Below are 24563 nucleotides of genomic sequence, written 5' to 3' on the forward strand. Positions count from 1 at the left end.
AGCAGATTGTCCATACCAAGCACGACGTCTACAAAAGGATCAGATAGGTCAGTGAATCTTCTTAGACGGGTATGCCGAATCTAGGCCGTGCTGACCTTCTCCACTTCACCATATAGTGAAATAGGATCGAGACTTTCTCGCAAACTCCATAATCCCGTGAAGGGGTTAAAAACAGAGACCTCATCTTCGTGGGAGAGAGCCTCTTCTCGAGGGACAGGTCACAGCGCTAGTTGAGAGACAGAAGTAGCAGCATAGCAGGGGGGGAAAAAGGATAACATAAAGATTGCATCACCATAATCTCTCCCATACCGCCGAGCGCCCTGCGGTCCTTCCTCGAGTCGGTATGGAGAGACCCAAGACTCCATCTGGCCCGCTCAATGCCGGCGAAGCAACACACTCCCCATCATCGCCGCCTCCTGCCCCTCGTGCTCGGGGGAGAAGAAGAGGCCCCGCCAGCCACGATCAAAATCGATGGGTCAATATCAAAGCTGGTTTGTGCGGAACACCACTGCAAGCTGCGGGTCAGGAGGATGGTTCTTCGCTCACAGCTCCACACCCACTCGTTTTGGCCTACTCAAATGCCTTTGATGATGAACAAGATGAAGACATAGTTATCAAAAGATGCAGATCGAGCTCAGCTGTCCAAGAAGTACCAGAAGCTCACCAGACTTTCCAGGCTGGGATTGCTGGGGAGCAAATAGGTACCCAGGCCGAGCAACGAGACAACCGTAGAGGCGGCCCCTACGACAGCCTAGTAAGGTCGAGAGATCGAATGAACATGACCGCATCTACTCGCTCGGATTTACGCGGCATCTTAACTGGCGAGCCGCAAAAAGCTCTGCAGTCGTCGAGTCTTAGCCGGTCCGCAAATTCCAGCATCTTCATGCAAGGATCTCTACCAGAGAACCCATCCAGACAGGAAGGGGTCTCTGAAGCTCAACCTTTGCATTTCTCTGATCGTAGTTTCACCCCCCTGGTCTCTCCGCGTCCAGTACGGCCAAGTACAGCCTTCCAAAGGGTCTTGAGCTACAGACAAGAACCCGACTTCTCGCAGGCCTCAACTCAGAACCAGCTTGCTTTCGGCGTCCGTGAAAACACGAGAGGTGATCAGATTATGGGATCCGCAAGTGGATTTGGTCCAACGCCATCTCAATCTGATCCGTTTGTTCTGCCACGTCAGCAGCAGGCTTCCTTCTATGACGAGGTATCTCCACAGTATGGCTTACCCTCAACAGACCAAGCTCGCCTGCAGGATTTCTCCTTTGCTGGAGAGATGGATCGGGCATCGAGACAGGCAGCTCCTCTTTATGGATTGTCCGCGGAACATTCTTCGGAGTTTGAGGGCTCTTCGTCGCGTCTGAGGCGTCAGAGTAGGGAAGAGAGGTCCGATATGGACAACGAAGACGATGAAGAAGGCATCGATGGCGAGTGAAGTGAGAATTCGGACTTGGGTTGAAGCTCGAGGATGGGGTTTGAGATTTTTCGATGTGGTAATCCGGTGGAGAGCTCATGAGAACGTATGCGGAGTTGTTCTGGGATCTGCAGCTGGCTGCCATAGCCCTCGGAATTCGATTTTCTTGGTGTGAGGAGGAGAACTTGATGTGATGAGAAGAATGCTGGCCATACTCGATTTACTGGATGCGAGGTGCGCTTTCGTTGCTACAGAGTGTGTTAGATACTAAGCAAATAGATCTTGGAGTTTGAAGACTGACACTCGTGCTTGTTCATGGTTGTTCGCAGTTGATGAGTTGAAGTTCGAGTTTGAATGTCTGAAAACTCGATCTATCAACCTCGGGAGAAAATTATAGGTTCAGCCTTAGTCATAGCCCCGCCCCTCCTTTTCGGGAAGGGCCGAAGGTGATCCCCTTGCGTATGGCATCTAGAGGTTGCCAGTGGCAACACTATTGTTTTATATAAAGCAAAACTAAAGAGAACTTTATCTGATATCACTGGCAAGAGTTCTGCTGATGAACTTTGATCCAGCTCATTGACCAACCTATTGCTAAAGAACGCCTTGGTATCTAGTCTACAATGATATCAGTCTATTGCATTCTATATCTATTGCTTTCAAAAGGCTTTTACTCCTCTAGTACTGCTGCAGAAAGGTGAGCTTCTTGGATCTATGTTCTCTAGAGATCAACGACAATATCCTACACCTCCATTGTCCTCGGACTTACACGCTTTTGGGACGAAAGTCTTGCACCTCTTTTCGTAGCTATAACACTTTGATTATATTCTTGATGGTCTAGGTTGTAATAAATTTCCGGATTAGCTTTGCAAAAAAAAAAAAAAAAAAAGTATCTTCCTCTAATACTAACTAGCCAGATTATTTAAAATATCGTCCCAAGAACGAGTCAGCTCGTTTTGCGACCCGCGCGGATTTCTTTTTTCCACAGCCTTCTTCGTAATAATAATATTGATTCACTCCCTCAGATGAGTCAGATCACCGCTCAGTGCTTTCCTTTGGATCTGTGTTTGTTCGAACGCATTCAATGGCTAGAACCGCTATTAGGTTAGAATTAAGATGCAAGTCTCAAATTTTCCGAGGATGGAAAAAGGGCTTGACTTGCTAGACCCTCTCACACCTCCTCCCCTCCTTCTGGACCCGAAAGGTTCTCCTCCCCTTCTATATCCTGACTCATTCCTCGCCAGCATCGCTCTTGCGTAAAGCATTCGCGAGTCGATCCGGTGCAAAACTAGGGCAAAATCAGATTCTCTATTACCGGGTCTGTCAAAGCCCCTCGCCCCTCCGCCCAACACGTCCTTCCTTCCCACTCCCAGCCTTGCAAGATCGGTATTTCCCATCCAGGCGGGGGACCAGAGATAATACATATCACTCTTGCGACGACGGTCTCGAAGATGGCGTGGCCGGGCTTGGCCATCAGTGTCCACTAGCAGAAGCTCACCGGACGGACGAGCCTCGGGTACGTGGTTTCGTGATACTCCACCCCCACAACGACTTTGATGGACTACCTGTCGAAGTGGGCGGGAATTTAGCTGTCAATGGGTTTCATGCAGCTGGTTTCTATATCGCTGTAGGCCTCAACCTCCTTGCGAGGATGGCCAAGTAGCGGAGAAAGTCTGCGCGGAGGATGGTGACACTCAGGTCATGCCAGAAAGAGAGCAGCGCCGGGCAGTCTTTGAAGCGATTTTCGACGAAGAGGGTGTCGGAGTCGTCTATCGATTATATTGGTACGCAATGAGAATGAGGGGCTTGAGACGTTGTTCTGGTATCCGTCAGGAGCTCATATTTCCATTCCTCGTTTATGGACATCCAGGTTTCTGTCTAGTTCATCCACTTCTCTTTCATGGCTGCGCTCCAACTCTGCTAGATCTTCTTCAGAAATCCATCTGAGAGTCCAGAATGCAACTCCGTGTTGACCGTTGCGGCGTCTGTAAATTTGAGAGTAATTTGACGTGAGTGCATGACGGGGTTCCTTCCGAGGCATGGAAGAAACAGAAAATAGCGACGAGAAAGAAAGGCAATAGCCAAAGCAACGACAATAAATGTCGGTCCACCGGCACGTGAGGACCGGACACATAAGGGCACGCGTGGGCACGCGTGGGCACGTGCGCCCGTGTGGTTCCTGCCCCCTTAAAGGACAGGCCACAACATTGTAAATATAGGGAATCATCAACAACAATACAACCCAACACAACATGATTGACTAGTCTATCAAACCCCTTGTGACTTACCAACAATAAACTTTCCCCTCGTCAAACTCGTGGCATGAGTATATACCGGAGCTGGACTCAGATGTTCGACCAACCGCTATATTGACTTCCCGTCAGTACCGGGTATCAGTTCATCCACACCTCAAGTCAGTAATGCAGAAAGAGCCCTCTCGCAAACATTCTCGTATTTTTTTTTTCTCGAAAGTCTGAAAACCTGCATCCATAATCTCAGCGAAAATTTTCCATCTCGGCCTATGTAGAACATCACCAGAAAAGGTTTTATTGATACATAGCTAATAACTTAAGAGTGTATATGGCTCGTAGTTGCATGGACGTGCAACTAAGCAGTTGAGTTGATCTTAAACAGGATCAACTCAACTTGAAAGTGGAAGCTGTACGTTCTGAGGCCTGTATGGCTCACAGCTAGCAAATTGAATATCAATTTGCAACTTAAGACTCAAGACATGAATTTAATTTATTATTACAACAACTAATGATTTTTTTACAGTAAATTCAAGATTAATCAAGCCATCTTATTATATCGATCCTTCTAAACTCGAGGTTTTTTATCACGGAAGCTCTTTTCGTGAGCCTTCTTCTCAAGTCCAAGCTTATGAAAATAAAAATAAAAAGTGAAGTTATTGCACGAAAGAAGAAGGCGCGCGCTATCGGTAATACCTTTATCCTTTCGTCTTTCACAACCCCTTCAGCTTTTAACGTCGAAAACAAGCAAAAGAAAAAGTGTATATAATATAATACAAATATCGATACATTTGCAAAAAAGTAGCGTTGGAAAAGAGTAAAAAGGTAGTTGAAATAAGCGGAAGGGAAGGAGGGGAGGGAGTAGATGGAAAGCTTCCAACTCGAGCCTGCAACTTGGAAGTCAAAGCTTTTTACTGCAACGTCGATTTATATATAACGCAATTACAAGTTGCAGAATCAGATGCATACTTTATAAGATTTACGTGCACGAGCCATACCAATTGCTTAATTCTCGCACCTTGACGCGCAACTTAAAGATGCAAGAATAGTACTACTATTTTGATAGTGTAACTTGGCTTGCATCTGCAAGTCATACACACTCTAAAAGCTTTTTCGCGGATATAAGCGAGAAGCCCCTGCCTGAGCTGGGCACCGCGCGACTCAACCTTGACACGACAACGACCAGATTCAAAGCCAAATCTGTCCAGGAGGGAGACTTGCTCCTCTAACTTACTAGACAGAAGATAATCCGCGAGGCAATGATGAGAGAATGTTTGAAGTATTATGGGGCCAGGAGAGGGCCGTGGGAGGTTTGTTTGCAGGATACGGGAAGGATGCTAGTGTTATTCACCACCCCTTTGCTCGTAGCCCTATAACAAAGTGACTACATTGCTCATTTTACGAGATGATGGGTTGGATCTCCGAGGTGAGGCTGGAGAACGGCAAAATCGTTGAAGCCCGATCGAGACAAGAGATAAGTCAAAATTTTGCTCTCATGTTATCAGAACCTAGTTTTCTTAAAATATCTCATTCAAATCCTCTTGTCATTATTCAAAACGTCATAATCTTATGCACTCATAAATACTAACTCCCATGCCCAAATATTTAAAGACACATAAGAGGGAGGATGTGCATGCAAAGAATCCAGATGCGATTGCCACACACTCCTGGTTGGAATTCTCGTCTCAGTCACCCACAGACCGAATGGTCTTCTGGAGCCGAAGTCACGCTTGCCATGACGTTCTTGAGATCCTTCGTTTCGACACTGCGGAGCATACCGCCTCGCCGGATCATGGAGTCGTGAGCAGCGTTCTCAGAAACCACCATGTCGGCTTGGACGTTACGCTTCTCGGGCCCTGCATCAGCCTCGGTAGGCAGTTAAGAGAGTGTTGTGTGAGGATGGGGTTGTCACTGGGCCACTGTTGGTATAGCTTGGCGAAGTCGAAGCTACCCCAGTTGGACATGCGACTGGGCTCTTGGTGCTGCGAGTGTCAGCTATTGAAGTATAAGAATTTTAGAAGACAGCTTACATTCCGCTAACAATGGTCGATCGGCACGCAGTGGCAGCTGGCGTGCCAGTGAATGTGACTTCAATGATCGTCGCGACCTGGATAATCCCAGTGATGGGGACTGCAGTAGTGATTTCGAATCTCTCTGTTGCCAGTTGGGTAAAGACTGGCCCTGAAGGGGTCCAAGTTGCCGTCACCGGGATCGTGTAAGTGCCGCTGGTTGGGCAGAAAGTTGAGCTGGAAAAGAGTGCTGAACTGACAGAGGTAGTGGTGGTAGGCTTAGCAAGGACCCATGTTTCGAGGTACGTTGAGCAGGACTCGTCTAAGCACTTGGTGGCAGTGACAATCTGAGACATAACACCGTTCTTGTCTTCCGCGCAAGTGGTACAAAGCCCACTTCCGGGATAGCCCTCGATCGCGAGCGGACCTATCTCCTTGAAAGGGCACGAAACATCGACTACCATGGTAGTCGATTTCGTGCTCGCACATGAAGTAGTGTCTTCGTAGCTCTTTCTTCTGTAAGATGGAGTGGTAGTTGCGCATGGATATTCAGACGTCAAGACAGTGGATGTATAGCTGACTTGGACGACTTGCTCGGTCCTGGTGATTGTAGAGAGCTGGGATCCTCCCATATCGCCATTAGCAGATCCTCCGGGGTTACGAATGACAGTCGAGAGCCATGCATAAGGCGTGCAATCAGGCTCAACCTCAGGGGTACCAGATACAGTATTGGGAACTGTATGGGGAGTACATGTTGAAACAGTCTGGTATTGAGAGGTGACAGTAATAGCAGCCGGAGCAATGCTTGAGGGGCAAGACGAGCATGGGTATACCGTCGCAAGCGGGATTTGAGACATGATAAGGGCAGGAAAGGCAGAAGCCATTATGATTGAGGATCTCATCGTGGAGGATTCTCAAGAAGATTTGACCCCAGAAATATTTTGGTGTCTTAAAAATTACTGTCGACGGAGGATGGCGAAGTGGAATGCGAGAGAAGAGGGCTATGGGCCGATACACTTGAGAATAGAGGGCCATGGATGAATATTTATATATGTTCTTATGGAGATTTCTGGGAACCAGACCAGATGATGGAGATGAAGCTTCTCATAGCAATACGAGGTGCTGATCCAGCTTGCTCTGACCGCTTCAAAGCCCTAGTGTTATCATCTTGGCTGTATACAGCTCTCAGCTCTTCTCGTGTTTTCAATGATTCTGGACCGGGGGATTATTTCCCATGTCTCGAACATAATGGGGGGTGGGGGGTTTTTCACCATGCCTCAACTATCTACACCTACCTGCCGCTCTATATTGCAATTTCTTGATAATGCACAAGGTTAGGAATTTAAGACTAGAATCCCGAGATTGTGAAAGTCCTTAAGAATTACAGAGTAGAGGTTGGGAATAAGTCTGGACGTCCCCAAAACGGTCCCAAAACGGTCTGAGGCGGTCCCAGGATGGTCTTTTCGTAAAAAGACCGACTTTGATAAGCGAAGACTTAATCGACTAAATGGGTTCCATTTCAGCTATAGCTTAAATTTTTCAATTGATCTGATTACAGGGGGTACCCGGTCACGTTGACCAGTTCTACCGGTACTTCGTATGAGCCGCTCGCTCCCAGCCAGTTTACTCGGGGACCAAGCTTTCTAATCGCGGGATTTGATTCTTTGTGGCTTTAAGGTTTCGAGACGGCCCGCACCGAAAAGTAAATAGAAAGGACGTTACAATAAAGGGGGAGTCTAAGGGTCTCCCCTCCGTATAAAAATAAACACATAAAATAATTCTCAACATATCAATAATACATTTATATCGGAAACCTCAGGTCTATGTTTGCTCAAAATCAACGAATCAAAGACTTCCGATGATGGCATTACTTCGTATGTCCAAAAAGTGGCTGTTAATCGTGCTTTCTTGGCACACTTCCAGTTTGAGCTCCGCATTGAGCTCTATCCTCGCCAAGATACGCCCAGTTTCGTTTCCGTGGTCTAGACTTATGAAAAAACCGAGTAGAATCAATACCCTTTGAACCTCGGTTCTATTATGGTAGCAGCCATGCAGCAGAATCAACGGCTCCCAGTTCGAGAGCTAAGGATGGAACAAGGAGAAAGGTATGACTCGTTCTTAGTCTTAGATGCAAGCTAAGTGGACTTCTTTTTCTTTCTTTCAGATAGAGATGAGCTCCGAGGGGAAATTTATGGCCGATCATTTCTTATGCCTCGATCATCAAAATGTTATTTTTGGCATGCCTAAACCTACTGGTAGGTAGGTAGGCCGCTTAGCTAAATCCACTCGCTGCTTTATGCAAGAAAATTTCCAGTGATGCCGCTCACATTTGAATTTTATATAATTATAACTCGAATATTATTATCGCGACTTGTTTAGTTATAATAGCGGAAAGCGTCATTAAAAGAGAACAGATAAAAGAAGGAGATGAGTTGATTGTTATCAATGTTTATATGCGTACAATCAAGATCGAAGATTTTAGACTAAATAGATGTTACTTATATTGGGCCTCTCTCCAAGTTGGAAAAAAATTAAAAACAACCCAAAGAAAAAAAGAAAAAAAAAAAAAAAAAAAAAAAAAAAGAGAGAGAGAGAGAGAGAGAGAACCAAGAAAAAAAAAAAAAAAAAAAAACGAGAAAAAAAGGGGGGGAAATGAAATAAAGAATACATTAGAGAAGGCGGCAAAGCTATATTTTATAGGAGCTATAATAAAATTGGATACAATCGCAAGAATAAAGAGTGTCTAATATATAATCCCGCGAGGCGATAGATATTATCATATTATATCTACTTGTTTCGATTGTTTTTTTTTAAGGTTGCAAGTATAAATAACTTTAATTTCAAATTGTAATCAGGGACTTCGAAAAAAAAAAGTATATAAGCGGCATCGCTAAGAATTTCTTTGCATAGATCAGCAAGTGGATCTGGTTGAGCGGTTACCATGTTCGAGGCATGGGAAATCATTGGCTACAACTTTATCGTGGAGTGAGCATTCCACTTTGACTGTAGAAATACGAGCAGGCAAGAAGGCTTGGTACGAAAGATATTAGAAGCCAAGGCATATGCAAAGAGAAGTGCCGGATATACGAGAAAGTCTTGAAGTCTTGACTGCGGAAACCAATAAAGTCAAGATAGCAAGAAGCAATACCATGCAAGCGGGAAAATTTAATTAGGGGAGGGCGGCTACAAATGAATGATGGAGCTTTGGCGGCCAACGTGGCGGCCGCCCAATATTAGATACGAGCCTCGTCAGAAGCGCCACCTCAAGTCATTAACTCTACACGTAGCTGAATTTAAATTTGCTTATTCGAGCGAATAAGCTATTTGGGCTCCGTAGTAGTACGTAGTACGTAGTACATGCGGCTACTGGCCAAAACAAAAAATACGCGAGAAAGCTACGCCAAAGCGTCCCCAGCAATACGGTTGGAGTATAGAGAGCAGTTCTCTACACCTGAGGTCTCCCGTTTGTTCGTGATGTGGTAACAGGAGTAATGCTGAACAGAAGTATCAGACCCTTCTGTCTGATAGAATAACAATAATCAGCTGAAGCATTAAACATCCGTCTTGGCAGCGCCTTGATTTCCGTTATACTCCGTACCTCAGCTCCGTACAGGATATACCCACGGTACAGGCCTAAGTATTACCCCTCGAGGGTGCCTCAAAAGTTTAGCTTCCACTTTAAACCCCCTGGTTACCCTACCCTTGAGGGGTAATACTTACGCCTGGGACGTAGTAATAATTAGCTTCCTCAAGCCAAGGGGGCCCAAAAGTATAAAATCCCACTTTAAGCGCCTTGGTTGCCCAAGCCTCAGCAGGGTATAATTATGCTTATGCTTGTGAAGAAGGTTGCGCAATTATAGCCGTGCGCCAATACAGTAGTACAGTATGGCAAGCTGTCGGCTGCTGTCTGTCACACGCTCCAACGACTGTTAGCCTTATTGGCTGGCGCACGGTTACTGCTGATACTCCGACGTTTAGCGACGGCTTAAGACTAGGGCAACCTCTTTCCTATACCGGTATTCTTATCGTCATTTTTTTTCGCATTTCGCGGGAGTCTGGCTGGTTACGCGGTCTCTCCATAAAGCGAACACAGGGACCATCCATTCCTGAAGACCCGGAAGTGGCAAGTTTGTTGAAGAAGAGCTAACGGTAGCGAGGCACTAGACTAGCTGAGGCTTCCTTTGACGGTAGCGCTCCGTATACATTGTTTCGGTGCCCACGGCAGATCAGTCGTATTGCATAGATTTCCTTTTTTCTTTATCACATCTTAGCGAGTTTTCTGTCAACTTGATAGCTTACTAGGTAACCTTGGCTTCGATCATCACATCAATATCCGATTCTTATTTGTCGAGGTTTGCTAGATATGCACGAGACCCTAGCCAGACTATCATTATGAAGATAGACAGGCTTCGCATTGAGGCCGTCACTTTACGATATTTATGCAATTACGCTCCATGCACAACTAATTAGGCTATCTCTAAACATTCCCGCATCGAGATATCAATACATGTCTTTGATCAATAGAAAGGTGAGTGCAGCAACGAATTATTTTTTTTTTACCTCGAAATCAGCATATCGAAATAATTCGCGACGTTCGCTTAATCCTGAAAGGAAACTCTCATTTTCTTCGACACAATACCTTATTACAAAACTTGGATTTGAATTGCGAAAATCTAAGAGTTCAAGAAATTAACGAGATAGAACTTTCCATGAAGCAGGTATTTCGAGGGGCTGAAAATAATTTTGGTGTTTTAATAGCGAAGCTGAATAAGTAATCAGCTGCGAAAAGGGTGTGGTCCTGGTGTCGATGTAAGCGATTTTGATTAAACTTGAGAAACGGGTTGAAACGGGTCATCTCTATATAGGAGAAGTCCTCTCTCCCGGTATCAAGCAAGTGCTGGCTCTTTCGGCGAAATTTCTGCTGATTTGGCACCGATATCAGCATGCTACGTCTACGAGAAAGCAGATGATAGTGCATTTGGACGAAGAGATCGCTCAAGCATGCCACCGGGAGGAGCTTGCGACGCAACTTTGAATCGTGATTAGAAGATACAGCGGTGACGAGCTTGAAGTGCGAACGAAAAAAAGTTGTTGAGGTCAATATGGCGGCAGATGCTCAAGTCCTTCAGCAAAGACCCATCTCCAAGCACGTCACCTTGACGCCCTAGAGGATTCCTCTCCGGAGGAACCATTGACGGAGAAGATACAGCTGAGCCTGAACTCAAAAGAGAAAGCTAGGGATGAGGAGCCAGAATACGATGGAGTACTTGAAGGCTCCTAAGTCAAAACCTAGAGTCAGATCCGATCGATCGCCGAAAGTAGCCGAGCATTCACCACTGCTCCTAGTGGTGGAAGTATTGTAGAAGCTGATAGATCAACATCTTTCCCCGGCTGTCAAGGAGGATTCAGACTACGAAGATATCCGGTCGTTATCCAAAAGCCTAAGCGGCCAGCGTTGCCTCCGCGCGTGTAGCGAGTATGCAACCTTGGGAGAGGAGGTCGAATCATTGCCAGATATTATCCATACCCCGTTCGACGCCACAGTGGAAGATCTTGCTTTACAAGGCTGGAACGACCTGTGATTCTCTGAAGCTGGGTTTAACATTGCTAAGTGGGAGACCATCAATGAGACAATATTCCCCCTCCTCTGCATGCAACAAGAAAACCTCGATGACCAAGTTCTTAAGGATAGATGGCCTAGGCCCCAACTTCTAGGAAAACAATCTACCGTACGAGGTATGTAAACTCGACTCTCAACGATAAAAAGAAGGAGATGGTTAGAGTCCCACCGAGTAAGCCGGTACGACGGCTAGGATGGACTGCGATACTCGATTCGAAGCCTTGAAACTCACGCATCAACCTTGTCCAACAAGATCCAACTTCTCGTAAACTCTGTTCCAAATCCATCGAAGGCTAAAGCCGCTACGGTCGAGAGCCCTGCTGAGATTTTGTAGAAAAAGCAAAGACCGTCGTGGCTCAAAGACGACGATACAACAAGTGATATCACATCATCCGTATTTTTTTTTTCTCTCAGAAAAAAAGGAAAGAAAAAGAGGACTTCTTCAGCGATGCAGAACAAGACTCACCTAGCTCCCCAACCTTTTCAACCCTCTGACCATCGAGAATCAGATATCCAACCAACACCCAAAAGTCTGATACCGAGAAGAGTAAGTTTATATATAGACCTGCTGGTATACATACATACCTCAAGGAAATCGCCGTTACCATTCCAGATCTTTCGCATTGTCTGTTCATCATGTGCAAGATCGAGGGCTCCTTGGAAAAACTAAACGCAGCATCAGATATATCTACTCTCCCCTCTTTGGCCTGAACATGGGCTTCAGATCGAACCCGAACATTACTGCAAACCCACTTACAAATGCATAGCCGTACTGGATATCGAGCAGGCGCTCGTTCGGCCATGGTGCTGTCGATTCTGAGGGGGATGGGTTGGTTGGTCAGTTAGTTGGCTTTCAGACTTGTAAGACAATGATGATGTGAACGTTAGAAAATGAAGCTTGCCTTGCTAGATAGGGCTTAAATTCGCTCAGTGCATTACATGCTTGAATCCAAGAAGTTATTCATTTCAGAGGGTCCGCGTCGGGAAGCCTTATTCGGATACCGATTTACACGATGGCAGAGGAAAAGACGAAACGTCACAATCCCTGTATACATATCAAAACACGGCTCCAAAACATATTTCAAAAGACAAAAAGAAAGGGTATGTTCATCAATTCATTAATGCGTTGCCTATCCCGCAGGAATCAGGGCAGAGAGTATTATACAAAAAACCAACCAACTTACGCCTTGTGCACTCGACGCTCTAATCCGTCATCAATGCCCGCCAAAAACCAATCCTCCAACGCCGTGCAATTTATGCCTGAATTCCCTTTAATCCCTGCCGGAAAACAATACCCTGAAACCTTGCTGTAGCTGATGCTCTAACCATACATTATTCCCTGCCGAATATCTACTCCTCCTCAATCCCGTCCCATGGCAAGTCTTCCGTATCATCTCCTCCAGACACAAGCCCCTGGGTCGTATCGTCGTCATGGACGACTTCGACAACATCGTACAATCGGTAGATCTTGTTGCACAGATGCTCAATCTCAATCGTGAGATCATCCAATGCCTTCTTCATGGACTGTCGCTTTCTCATACCGTATGAAGGGTCGTGGGCATCGTACTGAGCTTGAAGCTCAGCACGCTTTGCCTTCAACCGTCGGAGCTGCTTCTCTTCCCCTCTGACCACATCCGCAAGGGCGCGGACGGGCTCCAGAGATGGGCGCATAGTGGCATCCGGATCGGTGACACGCTTCGATACTGGGACGAGTTTTTGGACGTCACGGCTTGATCTGTTGGATTTGGAGGCGGTGGTGGCGTCTGGTGCCCGGGTACCTCGAGAAGTGGGTCTGGGGATATTACGTGCCAAGGAGACATCGCGAGCTCTTTGATCGTCGCGAGATCTTTGGACTTCGCGTGCTCTTTGATCTTCGCGGGCCTTGTGATCATCACGAACTCTCTGGTCATCGCGTGCTCTTTGATCTTCGCGCGCCTGGTGGTCGTCACGAGCTCTCTGGTCATCGCGAGCTCTTTCATCGTCGGCGCGAGCTTTTTGATCGTCGCGAGATCTTTGAACTTCGACTGCTCTTTGATCTTCGCGTGCTTTGTGATCGTCACGAGCTCTCTGGTCCTCGCGAGCTCTTTGTTCGTCGGCACGAGCTCTTTGAACTTCGAGAGCTCTTTGGTCTTCGCGCGCCTTTTGGTCGTCGCGGGCTCTTTGATTGTCGCGAGATCTTTGAGCTTCGGCTGCTCTTTGATCTTCGCGTGCCTTGCGATCTTCACGAGCTCTCTGGTCCTCGCGAGCTCTTTGTTCGTCGGCACGGGCTCTTTGAACTTCGAGAGCTCTTTGGTCTTCGCGCGCCTTTTGAGCATCACGCGCATTTTGAGCATCACCGAGCAGTCGAGCGTCACGTTCTGCGTTCAAATCCTCCTCCAGCTTCTGCAACCGCGCCTGCCAAACGGATTTTTGGGTTATCAGTTCGGAATTCCGGGATTCCAGTTCCTCGATGTAACGGCATTTATGATCGCAGTCGGATTGAAGCCCGAGGATCGTGGCCAAGGAGCTACGCATGCCCATCTCGCGATCCGCGACGACCTTGTCGCGTGCCTGGCGGTATTCCTCGACCTTCGCCTCAAGATCCAGGACTTGGGCTTTCAACGATTCAACCATCGCAAGTATGTCCTCTTCTTCCTGAGGGGTACTGAAACGCGCGACTGGACCATGCCTTTGAAGAGCTGCCCGGGTATGAACCTGGCCCTGCTGTGTATATGGTTTCATTGGAGAAGAAATGTTGGGCTTGGCGAATCTGGTATTCTTGGGTTTGAAGTCCTGAGGACGCTGCCACTTGTTAACAATGTGCGCAGAGTTTGATGAGGGCAGTATGAAGCATACCTTGCTAAACGAAGTAGTCTGCTTGGTGACATCCTGTGTGCTGCCTTGTGTAGCATCCTCAGCGGGGGCAAATCTGATATCCTGCGTATCGTCAGTCAAACTTACCAGGCCGTACTTAAAAACAGTTGGATGCTTACCCTGCTGAAGGAAGTATCCTGCTTGGTGGCATCCTGGATGCTGTCTTTTGTAGCATCCCCAGCGGAAGGAAATCTGGTATCCTGCGCATCGTCAGTCAAGGTACCCCATGGCCGCAGAGGGAGAAGATTGCTTACCTGGGCAAACTTGCCAGCGTATCGCTCTGTAACCGCCTTAAATTGAGCCTCGATATCCGACGGCGTATCCGCTGCGAAGTTTTGGAGAGCGGCGATTATGGGTGATGTTGGTCGGACTGTGATAGTTGCTGACTTGCCGGGGCTAGTGCTGATAGAGACAATTGGTCTATCATCTAAGACAGATTGATTTCCATCTGTTGTTTTGATGCTGAAGTTTCGAAGCTTGGGAAGAGGGGGAAACCGAGAGTAGGCACGGGGCTTCTCTATGCTCATCGAGTCGTCGAAGTTCCCTGAGGTAAAGCCTGGAAAAGCGCGTCCGACCCTGGAGGCATTCAAGGTGATGTCGCGTGGTGGTGTTGGAGACCATCGGCCTGCCTTCTTCGCGGTGTCACGGATAGGGATGGAGGGAGCTCTGCCGGTGGTATTGTTGAGGTGGTCAAATATGCCAGATGATTGGTCTGCGCCGTCTCGGACGGGGTCGAAGTCGAAGAATGATGAATCAGTGATGGTGCCATGGCGCGATCCAGTAGAGGATGCGACAGAAAAGCTGCGAGGCATCTTGACGATATTCTCGCGCTTTTATCAAGGTGTGTTTTTCTTGTGGCTGTTGGAGAGGAAGGGGTGAATTGGCTGGTGGTCGTGGTGGATTGAGTGGAGGAAGGTTTGACTTGATGCGATTCGAATTGAATTAGTTCAATTGAATACAGGAAGGTCTGAGTGGGATCGAGGACCGGTTGAATTGAGTTTGAGGAAGCTGGGTTGTGGCGGTTGTAGTTGTGGTTGTGGTTGTGGTTGTGGTTGTGGTTGCTGTTGCGATTCCGTTTGTTGTGAAAATCGAAAGCGCGTTGCGATCAAAACAAAAGATGAAGTGGGAAGTTTTAAGAAAATGCCTTTCTTGGATCGGGCGCTAGACGGGGTGGATCTAAGCCTTATTCGGTAGCATAGCTACGCCCCACCTATTGATCCCCGAACCGAACAGCAACAGACACTCCGCAGTAGAGTGAGTGAGTGCACTTGGTAGCAGGATTCTCAATTCAAGTCAGGTTTTCAAGTGGATTCTGCAGGTGTCGGTATCGGTGTTACTGGGTCTGGTGAAATAGGTAGAGATCAGATTGATTGTTAACGGACGAAGCACATGGATCATCACCTGGACTAGCTCGGGTGTAAACAGTATCGAAGTAAGCGAGTCGGGCTTTTGAACTCGGGCTTTTTTCTTCGATTTTCTTCTGAACACCACCAGCAAACACCAACACACTACTACTACACCACCAACCATGACAAAATTCGTCAAAGACAGCTTCTTGGACCTAGAGCGTCATCGTCAGCTGCTTGAGGAGAATATCGTCAAGCTTCGGAAGTCGATGCTACATTGGCAGATCTGGGAGGCTGAGTATGAGGGCTTCAAGGAGGAAATTCTAGCTGCCCCGTCCACCCCAACCCGGGAACAACTCCTTGCTATCGCTCGCGATTACGAAGGCCAACTAGTTACCAGGAAGGAACTCGAGGACATACTGGGGGTCAAGGAGGCGCGCGCAACGGCCCAGGTGGTCAACTTATTGGACCGGCGCATAGACTACGTTGAGCAGAATATCCGGACCATCGAGAAGCAAATCGGCAAGGCAGAAGAGAAGCTGGCGGCTGCCAGCATCATTAGTACTCCAGATGTGCGGAATGAAGAAGGTCTGCCCTTGACCGAAATCGTGGAGGAGCTGGACGAAGAGGGCAATGTCATATCCAGCCGTTTGTCTACACCCGGCAGCGCGAAGCCCCAGCTCTTGGAAGTATTGGAGAAGGCTGGAGTCAAAGGTCTAAATCCGTCTCAACCAGCTCCGGAAGTACCAGCTCCAGAAGTCACACCTACCGCAGACAAGGTGTCCCCGATGATCTCAGACAGCGCCCGTCCGAAGCCCATACCAAAAACATCCAAGCCCAAGAAGAAAGGGGTCAAGTTCGCAGAAGATACGAAGCCCGGCCCAAATGTTGAAAAGTCGCAGACGGCAAAGCGACTTGAAGAAATAATGAAGATGGCAAAGCAGCAAGAAACGCCCCCTTCGGAGACTCCCGTCATACCCAAGAGCGAAAGCCTGGAAGACGCTGCCCTACGCCAAGAAATGCTTCAATATGGCATGTCAGAAGTAGGAGCCGTGGTAGCAGAACTGGAGCTTGAAGAGGATAGCGATTGGACAGATGATGGCTATGATGATATGAGCAGCATAGACGACGAGGACGCGTTTGGCAGGTCGACAGGGAGACTTGTTGATGATCAAGTCAGGCAGCAAATGATCGAGCTCGAAGAACGACTTGGTGTCCGGGCTATGCAGAATGTCGGAAAAGCCGGGGACTACGATGTGGTCGAAGAGGGCATCGGTCGCATCAAAATCAAAGGCCAGCTGGACGAGAACTCGAGCTCTCCCACCATCGCGGATTATATCATAGATAGTGAACCCAGTGAAGTAGAGCCGAGGGGCTCCACCAAGAAGGCAGCAAGGTTCTCTGAAAACCTGGACATTTCCCCAAGTCCCGTACCATCGACGGCCGCTCCCACAACGAAGCCACGGGTAGCAGCCCCAGTTGGTGATATCGTAGAGCGGATCGCGCCAGCCCAAGTGGCTACTCCAGTGCCACAAAATAAGGCATCGCGCTTCAAAACGGCTCAAGCTGCTTCTTCAAGCGTTCTGAACGGCCCTCTCGCATCCTCGAGCAATCTACAAGGCATATCTCTGCCGCTTCATCCTGCCAAGCCGTCGACTCCAAAACCATTTTCAACGTCCATCGCCTTCAATCCTGTAAATGATCCGAGTCGAACGGTTCCCACAGGCCCCGAAGGCAAGATCCTGGCACCTACGGTTGTGGAGCGTGATGTGCCAACCAGTACCTTTGTACCCGAACCAGATGATCTCGACCCCCAACTCTTACACCAGCAGGTTGCGACTGAGTATCACAAGATGCGTAATCGAATGATCCAGAAACAGGGAGGTTTCATGAAGGAAGAGGAGAGCGAGATCGTGCCCTTTACAGAAGAAGAAGGCGGGCCGAAAAAGGTCAGTAGGTTCAAGGCGGCGAGACTAGCAGGACTGTGAGATGTCCGGTACTCGAGATCTTCGCCTTTGTACTGCTATCTAGAACAGAGTCTCAAAGGTCCCAAGTAATCTTCTACACGACGATATCAAACTACTGTTTGGCACAGGGAATGCGGCTAAGTGAGGGACCCAAACCGGTTTCCGCCAGCAACAACTACCCTTTCTTTCATAACCCTCGCTCACAGTCTTTGTCCCCGTTGTCTTTCGTCATCTTGCACCGGAACGCACTTTTGTTACAGCCAGTGTAGAGCAGGAGATCAATCTGCTCCCACCTTCCTGTTGCGGTCCCAGATCAAACCTTAGGGCTCTCTGACCTCGCGATCCGATTTTCAATGATCTCGGGGATTCGTTTCACCCTTCACATATCTTATCTGTACAAAAATCCAACAGAGCGTCCAACCAAGCAAAGACATGAAGTTATTATCTATTACTTTATTTCTGAGAAAGGAAATCCCCTTTCTTCGCGATGCTAGACCAGAGTAGACTAGCCGCTTGTATCTCATGTATTTATCTTCCTGACGAAAGCACGAGTGTGTTGTATATCACTACAGTACCAGGTATTCATATTCATATTCATATCCATATCCAGATTGATGTTCATATCCATATCCATATCCATATCCACATCCATATAAGTATTCTCACTCTGACAAGCATATTCCGTCCGTCTGTCCATCCGACCGACCGTCCGTACGTACGTACGTACTCCCCGTAGGTAAAACTCACCCAGTCGACTCGTCTCCCTCCAATATGTATCATTACTTACAGCCTTGCCCATCGCTGCTACCTAGGTACCTAGTCATCATGACCTCCAATGCTCTTGGTTTCTATACATATATAGAATAGCTAAGCAACGTTCGTATTGATTAATCATTATCCATAACCCCCCCCCCCCCCCCTTTTTTTTTTTTTTTTTTCAAAACTCTCCTTTCTATTCTGTCTACTCTTTGACTTGACTTGACTTAACTGGACTTGACTTGACTCAATACCTACGCAGCCTAGCTCCCTCCCCCCCCCCTCCCCCCCCAATTCCTCCCTCAGTACCGATATCTCTTCAACTTCAACTTCAACTTCAACCTCGCAGCTAGTTACCTACTTACCTAGTTACCTAGTCTTTCTTTCTTTTCGCTTTTAAAAAAAATTTCCAAATTCCAATTATCCAATCCCCCCCCCCCCCCCCCCTTTCTCCCGCCCCACCAACAAAAAAAAAAAAAAAAAAAAAAAATTTAACCCCCCAATTTCTAAACCCTCCGCCCCTCCCCCTATCTCTCCATCTAAACTATCACATCAATCGTCAGCGTAGCTAGAAGGCCTCTCTAGCTAGGTAGGTAGCTTGTTTCCATCTCTTCTCTTCTCTTCTCTTCTCTTCTCTTCTCTTCTCTTCTCTTCTCTTCTCTTCTCTTCTCTTCTCTTCTTATCTTTTCAGGTTTTTCTTTATCTCTTCTTATCTTTTCGTATCTCTTCTTATCTCTTCGTATCTTTTCTTCTCGTCTTCTCGTCTTTTCTTATCTTTTCTTATACTTTCTTGTTTTTTCTTCTTCTCATCTTTTCTTATCTCTTTTATTTTCAAATCAAATCAGGTTGAAGTAAATCAAATGAGTGAATGAATAAATGATTAGATAAGTGACTGAATAAATGAATGAATGAATGAATGGCGTTTATTCCATCTACCGGTATTCCATTTCGCCGTCGATCCTTTGTACATGTTGTATATATAGGTAAATACATATATATAAATACATATATCCTCATCCTCATCCCAATCCCCATCCTGATCCTCATTAGGTCTATATCGTAGGTACCTACGCTTTCGCGAATGATTCGACGGGTGTACCCTTCCGTCCATAACAGTAAGCACCCAAAAGAAGGTCCCTAGGTTTGAATTTCCAGAGTCGAGTGGAGTAGGCCAGCGGAGAATGCTCTTACTGGTTAGTTGGCTGGTTGGTTATACTCCCGGTGTTTTCGTTTCAGTTCGGTTCGGCAGTCTTAAACTCATCACTGCCAATTATCTCTTTTCATTCTTTCCTTTTGTCCTCCTCGGTTCACCTGTTCACCTCGCTCCGTTTTCTCTTCCCTGATCAGAATTTGGGCGAAGGAAAAATCCCCCTCGTTCCAAAACCGAAACCCCTTCACATATTCTCGCCCGCAAACCTGCTCCGCGCCCGGATCCTCGGCCCGTAGAAGACCAGCACCCACGGCACGGCGGTCAACAAGGTCGCCAGCGCGCCCAGCAGGCTCGCGGCCCCCTGAAACGTCAGGCCGGTGAACATCTGCACCGTCACGAGCGGGAACACGCCGCCGAGGATATTCCGGCAGAAGGACTGCGCGGCGAGCGCCGAGCTGGCGTACCGGTGGTACGAGTCGGCCAGGTAGTTGAAGGTGGCGAGGTAGATGGAGTAGATGCCCATGGTGGCGCAGGCGACGGCCATGGCGGGCACGACCCACGGGATGGAGGGGAACTGGGTCCAGCCGAACCAGAAGAGGCCCACGGGGAGGAGCGCGCTCTCGACGCAGGCGAAGTACAGGCGGCCTTCTGGGGAGTGGAGGTCGAGGCTGCGCCAGAGGCGGCTGGGCTTGTGGACACCCCTCGCCGAGGTGGAGCTCAGGTAGCGCGCGAGCAGGCGGTCTTGGTAGATGGAGAGGATGGTGGAGAGGATGGCACCGACGCAGGTGGCAGAGAAGACGGCGCCGCATTGCTGGACCGTGAAGCCGTGGGAGGTGCGGAATACGAGGGGTATGGAGCCGAAGGTCAGATACAGGACAGCCCAGGCGAACGCCACCCAGAGCGAGAAGAAGAAGACCACTGGCTCGGTTAACAAGAGGTGGAATGGTCGGTAGACTGAGATCCCGATCATCTTGGTGATAGACTCGCGCTCCTCGTCGGACTTGACCCTCCACCTGATGCGCTGGCTTTCGAACTCCTGGGAGCCGCCGAGAGGCATGTCGAAGCCGATGTATCCGGCTGCCTCTCGCGCTTCGTACCACTTGTTAAGACAGCGGGCTTTGCGGCTTAGGATGATGCCGCCGCGGGTCTCGCTGAAGAACAGGGTCACGGCTGTGATGAGAATGCCGCAGGTGATCACCTGGAGCCAAAACACCCACTACGAACGTCAGCTGCGTCTTTCCATATCAGATATACTTGTAGACAATCATCAAGCGAGCTGACTGTTCGCGACTAGGTACCAAGTTCGTTCTCGGTTTCGGGATCACTCACTCTCCACGACGTGTTCTCGGCCAAAAAGCCCGACACCAGAGGCCCCATTCCCGTCCCGAATAGCGCGGCCCCGGAGAACAAGGCCATCGGCGTGTTTCTCCCCTCTGCATGGTACAGATCACTCACCACACCCCCTACCATCGTCGAGAATACGGACCCCCCGGCGCCCGTCCAGAATCTCGCTACGAGCATGCCGGCATAGCTATGCGTGACCGAACAGCAAATCTGGCTGATGAACAACAGGGTTCCGGCTCCAACAAACACGGGGTAGCGTCCGTTGATTTCCGAGAAGGGTGCGAGAACCATGGGCGCGACCGCAAAGCCAAGGCAGAAGGTCGTGATGCCGACGACGATGGCGACTTCGCTGACGTGCCATTCGGCCGCCATGTCGGAGGAAGCTGCTGAGTAGGAGCCAGCTATGTAGGCTGTTACCGCTGTCGCGATGCAGGAGAGCCCGAGCATGAAGTTCTTGCGGGATTCGGGCCATTCGAAGGGGGAGGTGAATCTGATGAGGTCTGGCTGCGGTGGTGGTGGTGTATCATCCGGCGAGAAGGTCGTTGATGGGGAGGGAAGCGTGGTCCCAAATGTCAGGTAGTGATAGGTGATGGGTGAATTGATTTCCAGCGAAATTTGAGTAGTATTGTTGTTTTTGTTGTTGTTGTTGTTGTTGTTGTCTTCCTTGAGCCTTAGTAATGCTGACGATGAGTCTTTGGTATACGGTTGTTTGTTTTCTTCGTCCGGGTCCGGGTCCGGGTCCGGGTCCGGGTCCCCGTCGAGGCCCTTCTTGTCGTCGTCCTGGTCTGGCGGCGAGAGATGGATCTCTGGGGCAGCCATAGTAGCCGTTTGGTCTCTGCACAAGTCACACGATCAATAGATATTGTTCTCACTCACTGACGAGCCCCAAAGGAATGACATGGAACATTCAAGTATCGGGAAAAGCTAGTGTGGTGACGACAAGGAGGGCTAGTCCAGCCACCGACGTCCTACAGCAGCAGGAACCAGGCACAGGCACGGCAAGTGAAGCAAGGAACTAAGGCCGGCTTTAGTCTGGTGGCCGCTCATTGTCACGATTTGCCTCGCTCGATCGTCCTATTGGGTTGAAAGAGAAATCCGAGTCCGAGGGGGTTGATTCCCGATGATTGCGGTCCGATGCATTTGCTATCTGCCGTTATCATCAACAAAAACGACAACAACAACAACAATAACAACCCTTCAATGGATGCCGCTGGGTGGGACACATCAAGGGACCTTTGGCAGGTTGGTCATGGAAAACTCCATTTCATGCTCTCACCGGCATGGTATGAGACAACTCGTCTACCAAGTACCTGCAGGGCTTCTGTGTAAGTTAATAGCTATAACGATGCATGTTAGGTTAATAGGTAGCTGTAAAGATGCATGTGCATTATCACATGTTCAGCTCTGAAGCCTTAGTAACGATGGAAATGTTGCGCTGGCAAAGAGATGGATGGATGGATGGATGGATGGATGGATGGGATACAAACGACATGAAAGTGGTGATGTAGCAATGAGATAGCCCGATCCCGATCCCGTGACCCGTGATATGGATCCGAATACGAGGCGAAGGTGGGGCTCCTTGATGGCATCTACCGGTGTTGTCCTCTGGACGCCGACTACATAGCGGTACCGGTACCGGTAGTATTAGGTAGGTACTACGTACCTATTCACTCTGAAGGTTTTCCTTGATCCCCATCTATTTGACTATTTGCTCTTGCAGCAAATGAGAATGAAGTATCTACGCGCCTCTTGGCCATGGCGTGCTCGGCGAGGGGGATGATGATGATTCTGGCACCTACAAAGATACCAGTCCCGGAATTGTGTGATCGATCAATGGATGGTGTGAGCCGGATAATAAATCTGGCCCTCCGCCCCTCCCCCACCAGCAGCTCTCTTCTGTAAATTCTTCCTCCCCGCCCCCCTCCCCCACCCTTTCACAACAACAAAGACAACGACAACAACAACAACAACAACTACAATTACAACTACAACTACAACTACAACTCACTCGACGCTTCTCAACGTGATCCCCTTTTCCCCAATCACATCCTCGAAACTTCTTCAACATGGCTGAACCAAGATCTACTCCGTACGTCTGCTGTCCCCGTCCCCAGAACATCTACCCCGCCATGCTTGCATACCACCACCACCACCACCACCAACAACAACATCCTCATCATCATGCTCTTCCATCTACGCCGTGGATCAGCGTCTGCAGCCAGACCACAGATTCGGGAACACAGCAATTCACATGGACCAGGCCATGCTGCTCGAGCCAGCCCTACTTCTTCACTGCTTCGATACAACTAGCTAACTCGTGCGCCCACGCAGTCTCCGCCTGGGTTCCATCGCGCCCAATTTCCACGCCGAGACGACCCAGGGCCCAATTGACTTCCACGAATTCATCGGCGACCAGTGGGTGGTGCTCTTCTCCCACCCCGAGGACTACACACCCGTGTGCACCACCGAGCTGGGGGCCTTCGCGAAGCTTGAGCCCGAGTTCACCAAGCGTGGCGTCAAGCTGATCGGCCTGTCGGCCAACACCGTCGAGAGCCACGGAGGGTGGATCAAGGACATTGACGAGATCTCGGGCAGCAAGCTGAGTTTCCCCATTATTGGTGACAAGCAGCGCCAGGTGGCGTACGCCTACGACATGTAAGGCCTCCTCTCTCATATCCCCTCCCCACCCCCCTCATGCGGGCACCTCTCCGATGTGAAGACTGACTCCGAACCCTCTCGCCAGGCTCGACCACCAAGACACCACGAACGTCGATGCCAAGGGTATCGCCTTCACCATCCGCTCTGTCTTCATTATCGACCCCAAGAAGACGATCCGGCTCATCCTCTCCTACCCGGCCTCGACGGGCCGCAACACGGCCGAGGTCCTGCGCGTCGTCGACTCCCTGCAGACCGGCGACAAGTACCGCATCACCACCCCGATTAACTGGATCCCCGGCGATGACGTCATCGTCCACCCCAGTGTCAAGAACGACGAGGCCAAGACGCTCTTCCCGGACTTCCGGATCGTCAAGCCGTACCTCCGCTTCACTCCTCTGCCTAAGGAGAAGACGACTGCTGTGTAGAGTAGAGTAGAGTGGCGGTGGTGCTGGTGCTGGTGATGGAAAGGACTACCTAGGGGAGGGAGTAGAGAGGATGGGCCCGGGGGCGGTGCAAGGGGATGCTGGTTCCATGGTCGAGAGGCGATGATGGAGACAGGGATCGAATACTTGCGACTTCCGCAGCATGCTGTCAGGGCGTGGGTGGGCAGGCAGGCAGGCTTCTTGCATGACACGCGCATTTCCATACTGCATACAAGTAAATGGATGAATGAAAAACACCCCTCAGAACCAGTCTTCGCTTACGATATCTCGCTTGTGGAATGTTTTGTTTTTGGCTTTCGCTTTGTTTTCATTTCGCCTCCGGAAGCCATCCGGGCGTGTGCTCAATGCCCAATTACTACGTACGTCGTACTGTGTTGCAACTGGACCAGAAAAGGAGACAAAGCAAGGGCGCAGACCGGGGAGGAACCGGGTGAAGGATATGGTCGTGCGGTGTAGGGTTATAATACTGGAAACTGCAATGTGCATTGCAGGTCTGCTTTGGCATAATACCGGTAGATACAATCTACAGTAAGTAGAGGAGAGGAAGAAGAGGGACACGTGGGAGGGGCAGGGATTACCTTGACTTCCGCACAGAGTATAAGTAGGGGGAAGGGGGTTGGCGTTTGACAAAGGGGTTCAAGGGGGGGGGAGGGGCAGAAAAATAAACATGAATCAATTTATAAATCATACTTTTTTCCCACGGACTAAATCTGTCACGGCTGAATGCCGTTGGGGTTTTATTTATATTTATTTGGATTTT

At 48.9% G+C, this 24563-nt stretch overlaps 6 protein-coding genes across 6 annotated transcripts; 2 read left to right on the top strand and 4 right to left on the bottom strand.

Moving 5' to 3' along the window:
• Positions 1 to 1112: 1112 nt before the first annotated feature.
• Positions 1113 to 1728, bottom strand: L3040_005128 (uncharacterized protein; the record flags this gene model as incomplete). The annotated part of the gene is made up of 4 exons (XM_066157237.1): positions 1113 to 1154; positions 1227 to 1357; positions 1627 to 1659; positions 1713 to 1728. The coding sequence occupies 4 exons, from the start codon at positions 1726 to 1728 to the stop codon at positions 1113 to 1115; spliced, it is 222 nt and encodes a 73-aa protein (XP_066011553.1).
• Positions 1729 to 5346: 3618 nt separating this feature from the next.
• Positions 5347 to 6568, bottom strand: L3040_005129 (uncharacterized protein; the record flags this gene model as incomplete). Its single annotated transcript, XM_007296185.2, has 3 exons — positions 5347 to 5523; positions 5570 to 5639; positions 5688 to 6568. 3 exons carry the CDS (start codon positions 6566 to 6568, stop codon positions 5347 to 5349), a joined length of 1128 nt encoding a protein of 375 aa, XP_007296247.2.
• Positions 6569 to 12636: 6068 nt separating this feature from the next.
• L3040_005130 (uncharacterized protein) lies at positions 12637 to 14951 on the bottom strand (the record flags this gene model as incomplete). Its single annotated transcript, XM_066157238.1, has 4 exons — positions 12637 to 14067; positions 14122 to 14202; positions 14259 to 14339; positions 14394 to 14951. The coding sequence occupies 4 exons, from the start codon at positions 14949 to 14951 to the stop codon at positions 12637 to 12639; spliced, it is 2151 nt and encodes a 716-aa protein (XP_066011554.1).
• Positions 14952 to 15667: 716 nt separating this feature from the next.
• On the top strand, positions 15668 to 17473 carry L3040_005131 (uncharacterized protein; the record flags this gene model as incomplete). The annotated part of the gene is made up of 1 exon (XM_007296565.2): positions 15668 to 17473. One exon carries the CDS (start codon positions 15668 to 15670, stop codon positions 17471 to 17473), a length of 1806 nt encoding a protein of 601 aa, XP_007296627.2.
• A 2129-nt stretch (positions 17474 to 19602) lies between these two features.
• L3040_005132 (uncharacterized protein) lies at positions 19603 to 21521 on the bottom strand (the record flags this gene model as incomplete). Its single annotated transcript, XM_007296564.1, has 2 exons — positions 19603 to 20574; positions 20688 to 21521. The coding sequence occupies 2 exons, from the start codon at positions 21519 to 21521 to the stop codon at positions 19603 to 19605; spliced, it is 1806 nt and encodes a 601-aa protein (XP_007296626.1).
• Positions 21522 to 22768: 1247 nt separating this feature from the next.
• Positions 22769 to 23785, top strand: L3040_005133 (uncharacterized protein; the record flags this gene model as incomplete). The annotated part of the gene is made up of 3 exons (XM_007296563.1): positions 22769 to 22791; positions 23034 to 23357; positions 23446 to 23785. 3 exons carry the CDS (start codon positions 22769 to 22771, stop codon positions 23783 to 23785), a joined length of 687 nt encoding a protein of 228 aa, XP_007296625.1.
• Positions 23786 to 24563: the final 778 nt, after the last annotated feature.

The sequence above is a fragment of the Drepanopeziza brunnea genome (genome assembly GCF_022702325.1).
Source record: "Drepanopeziza brunnea f. sp. 'multigermtubi' strain 214-2 chromosome Unknown ctg8, whole genome shotgun sequence".
Lineage (NCBI taxonomy): Eukaryota > Fungi > Ascomycota > Leotiomycetes > Helotiales > Drepanopezizaceae > Drepanopeziza > Drepanopeziza brunnea.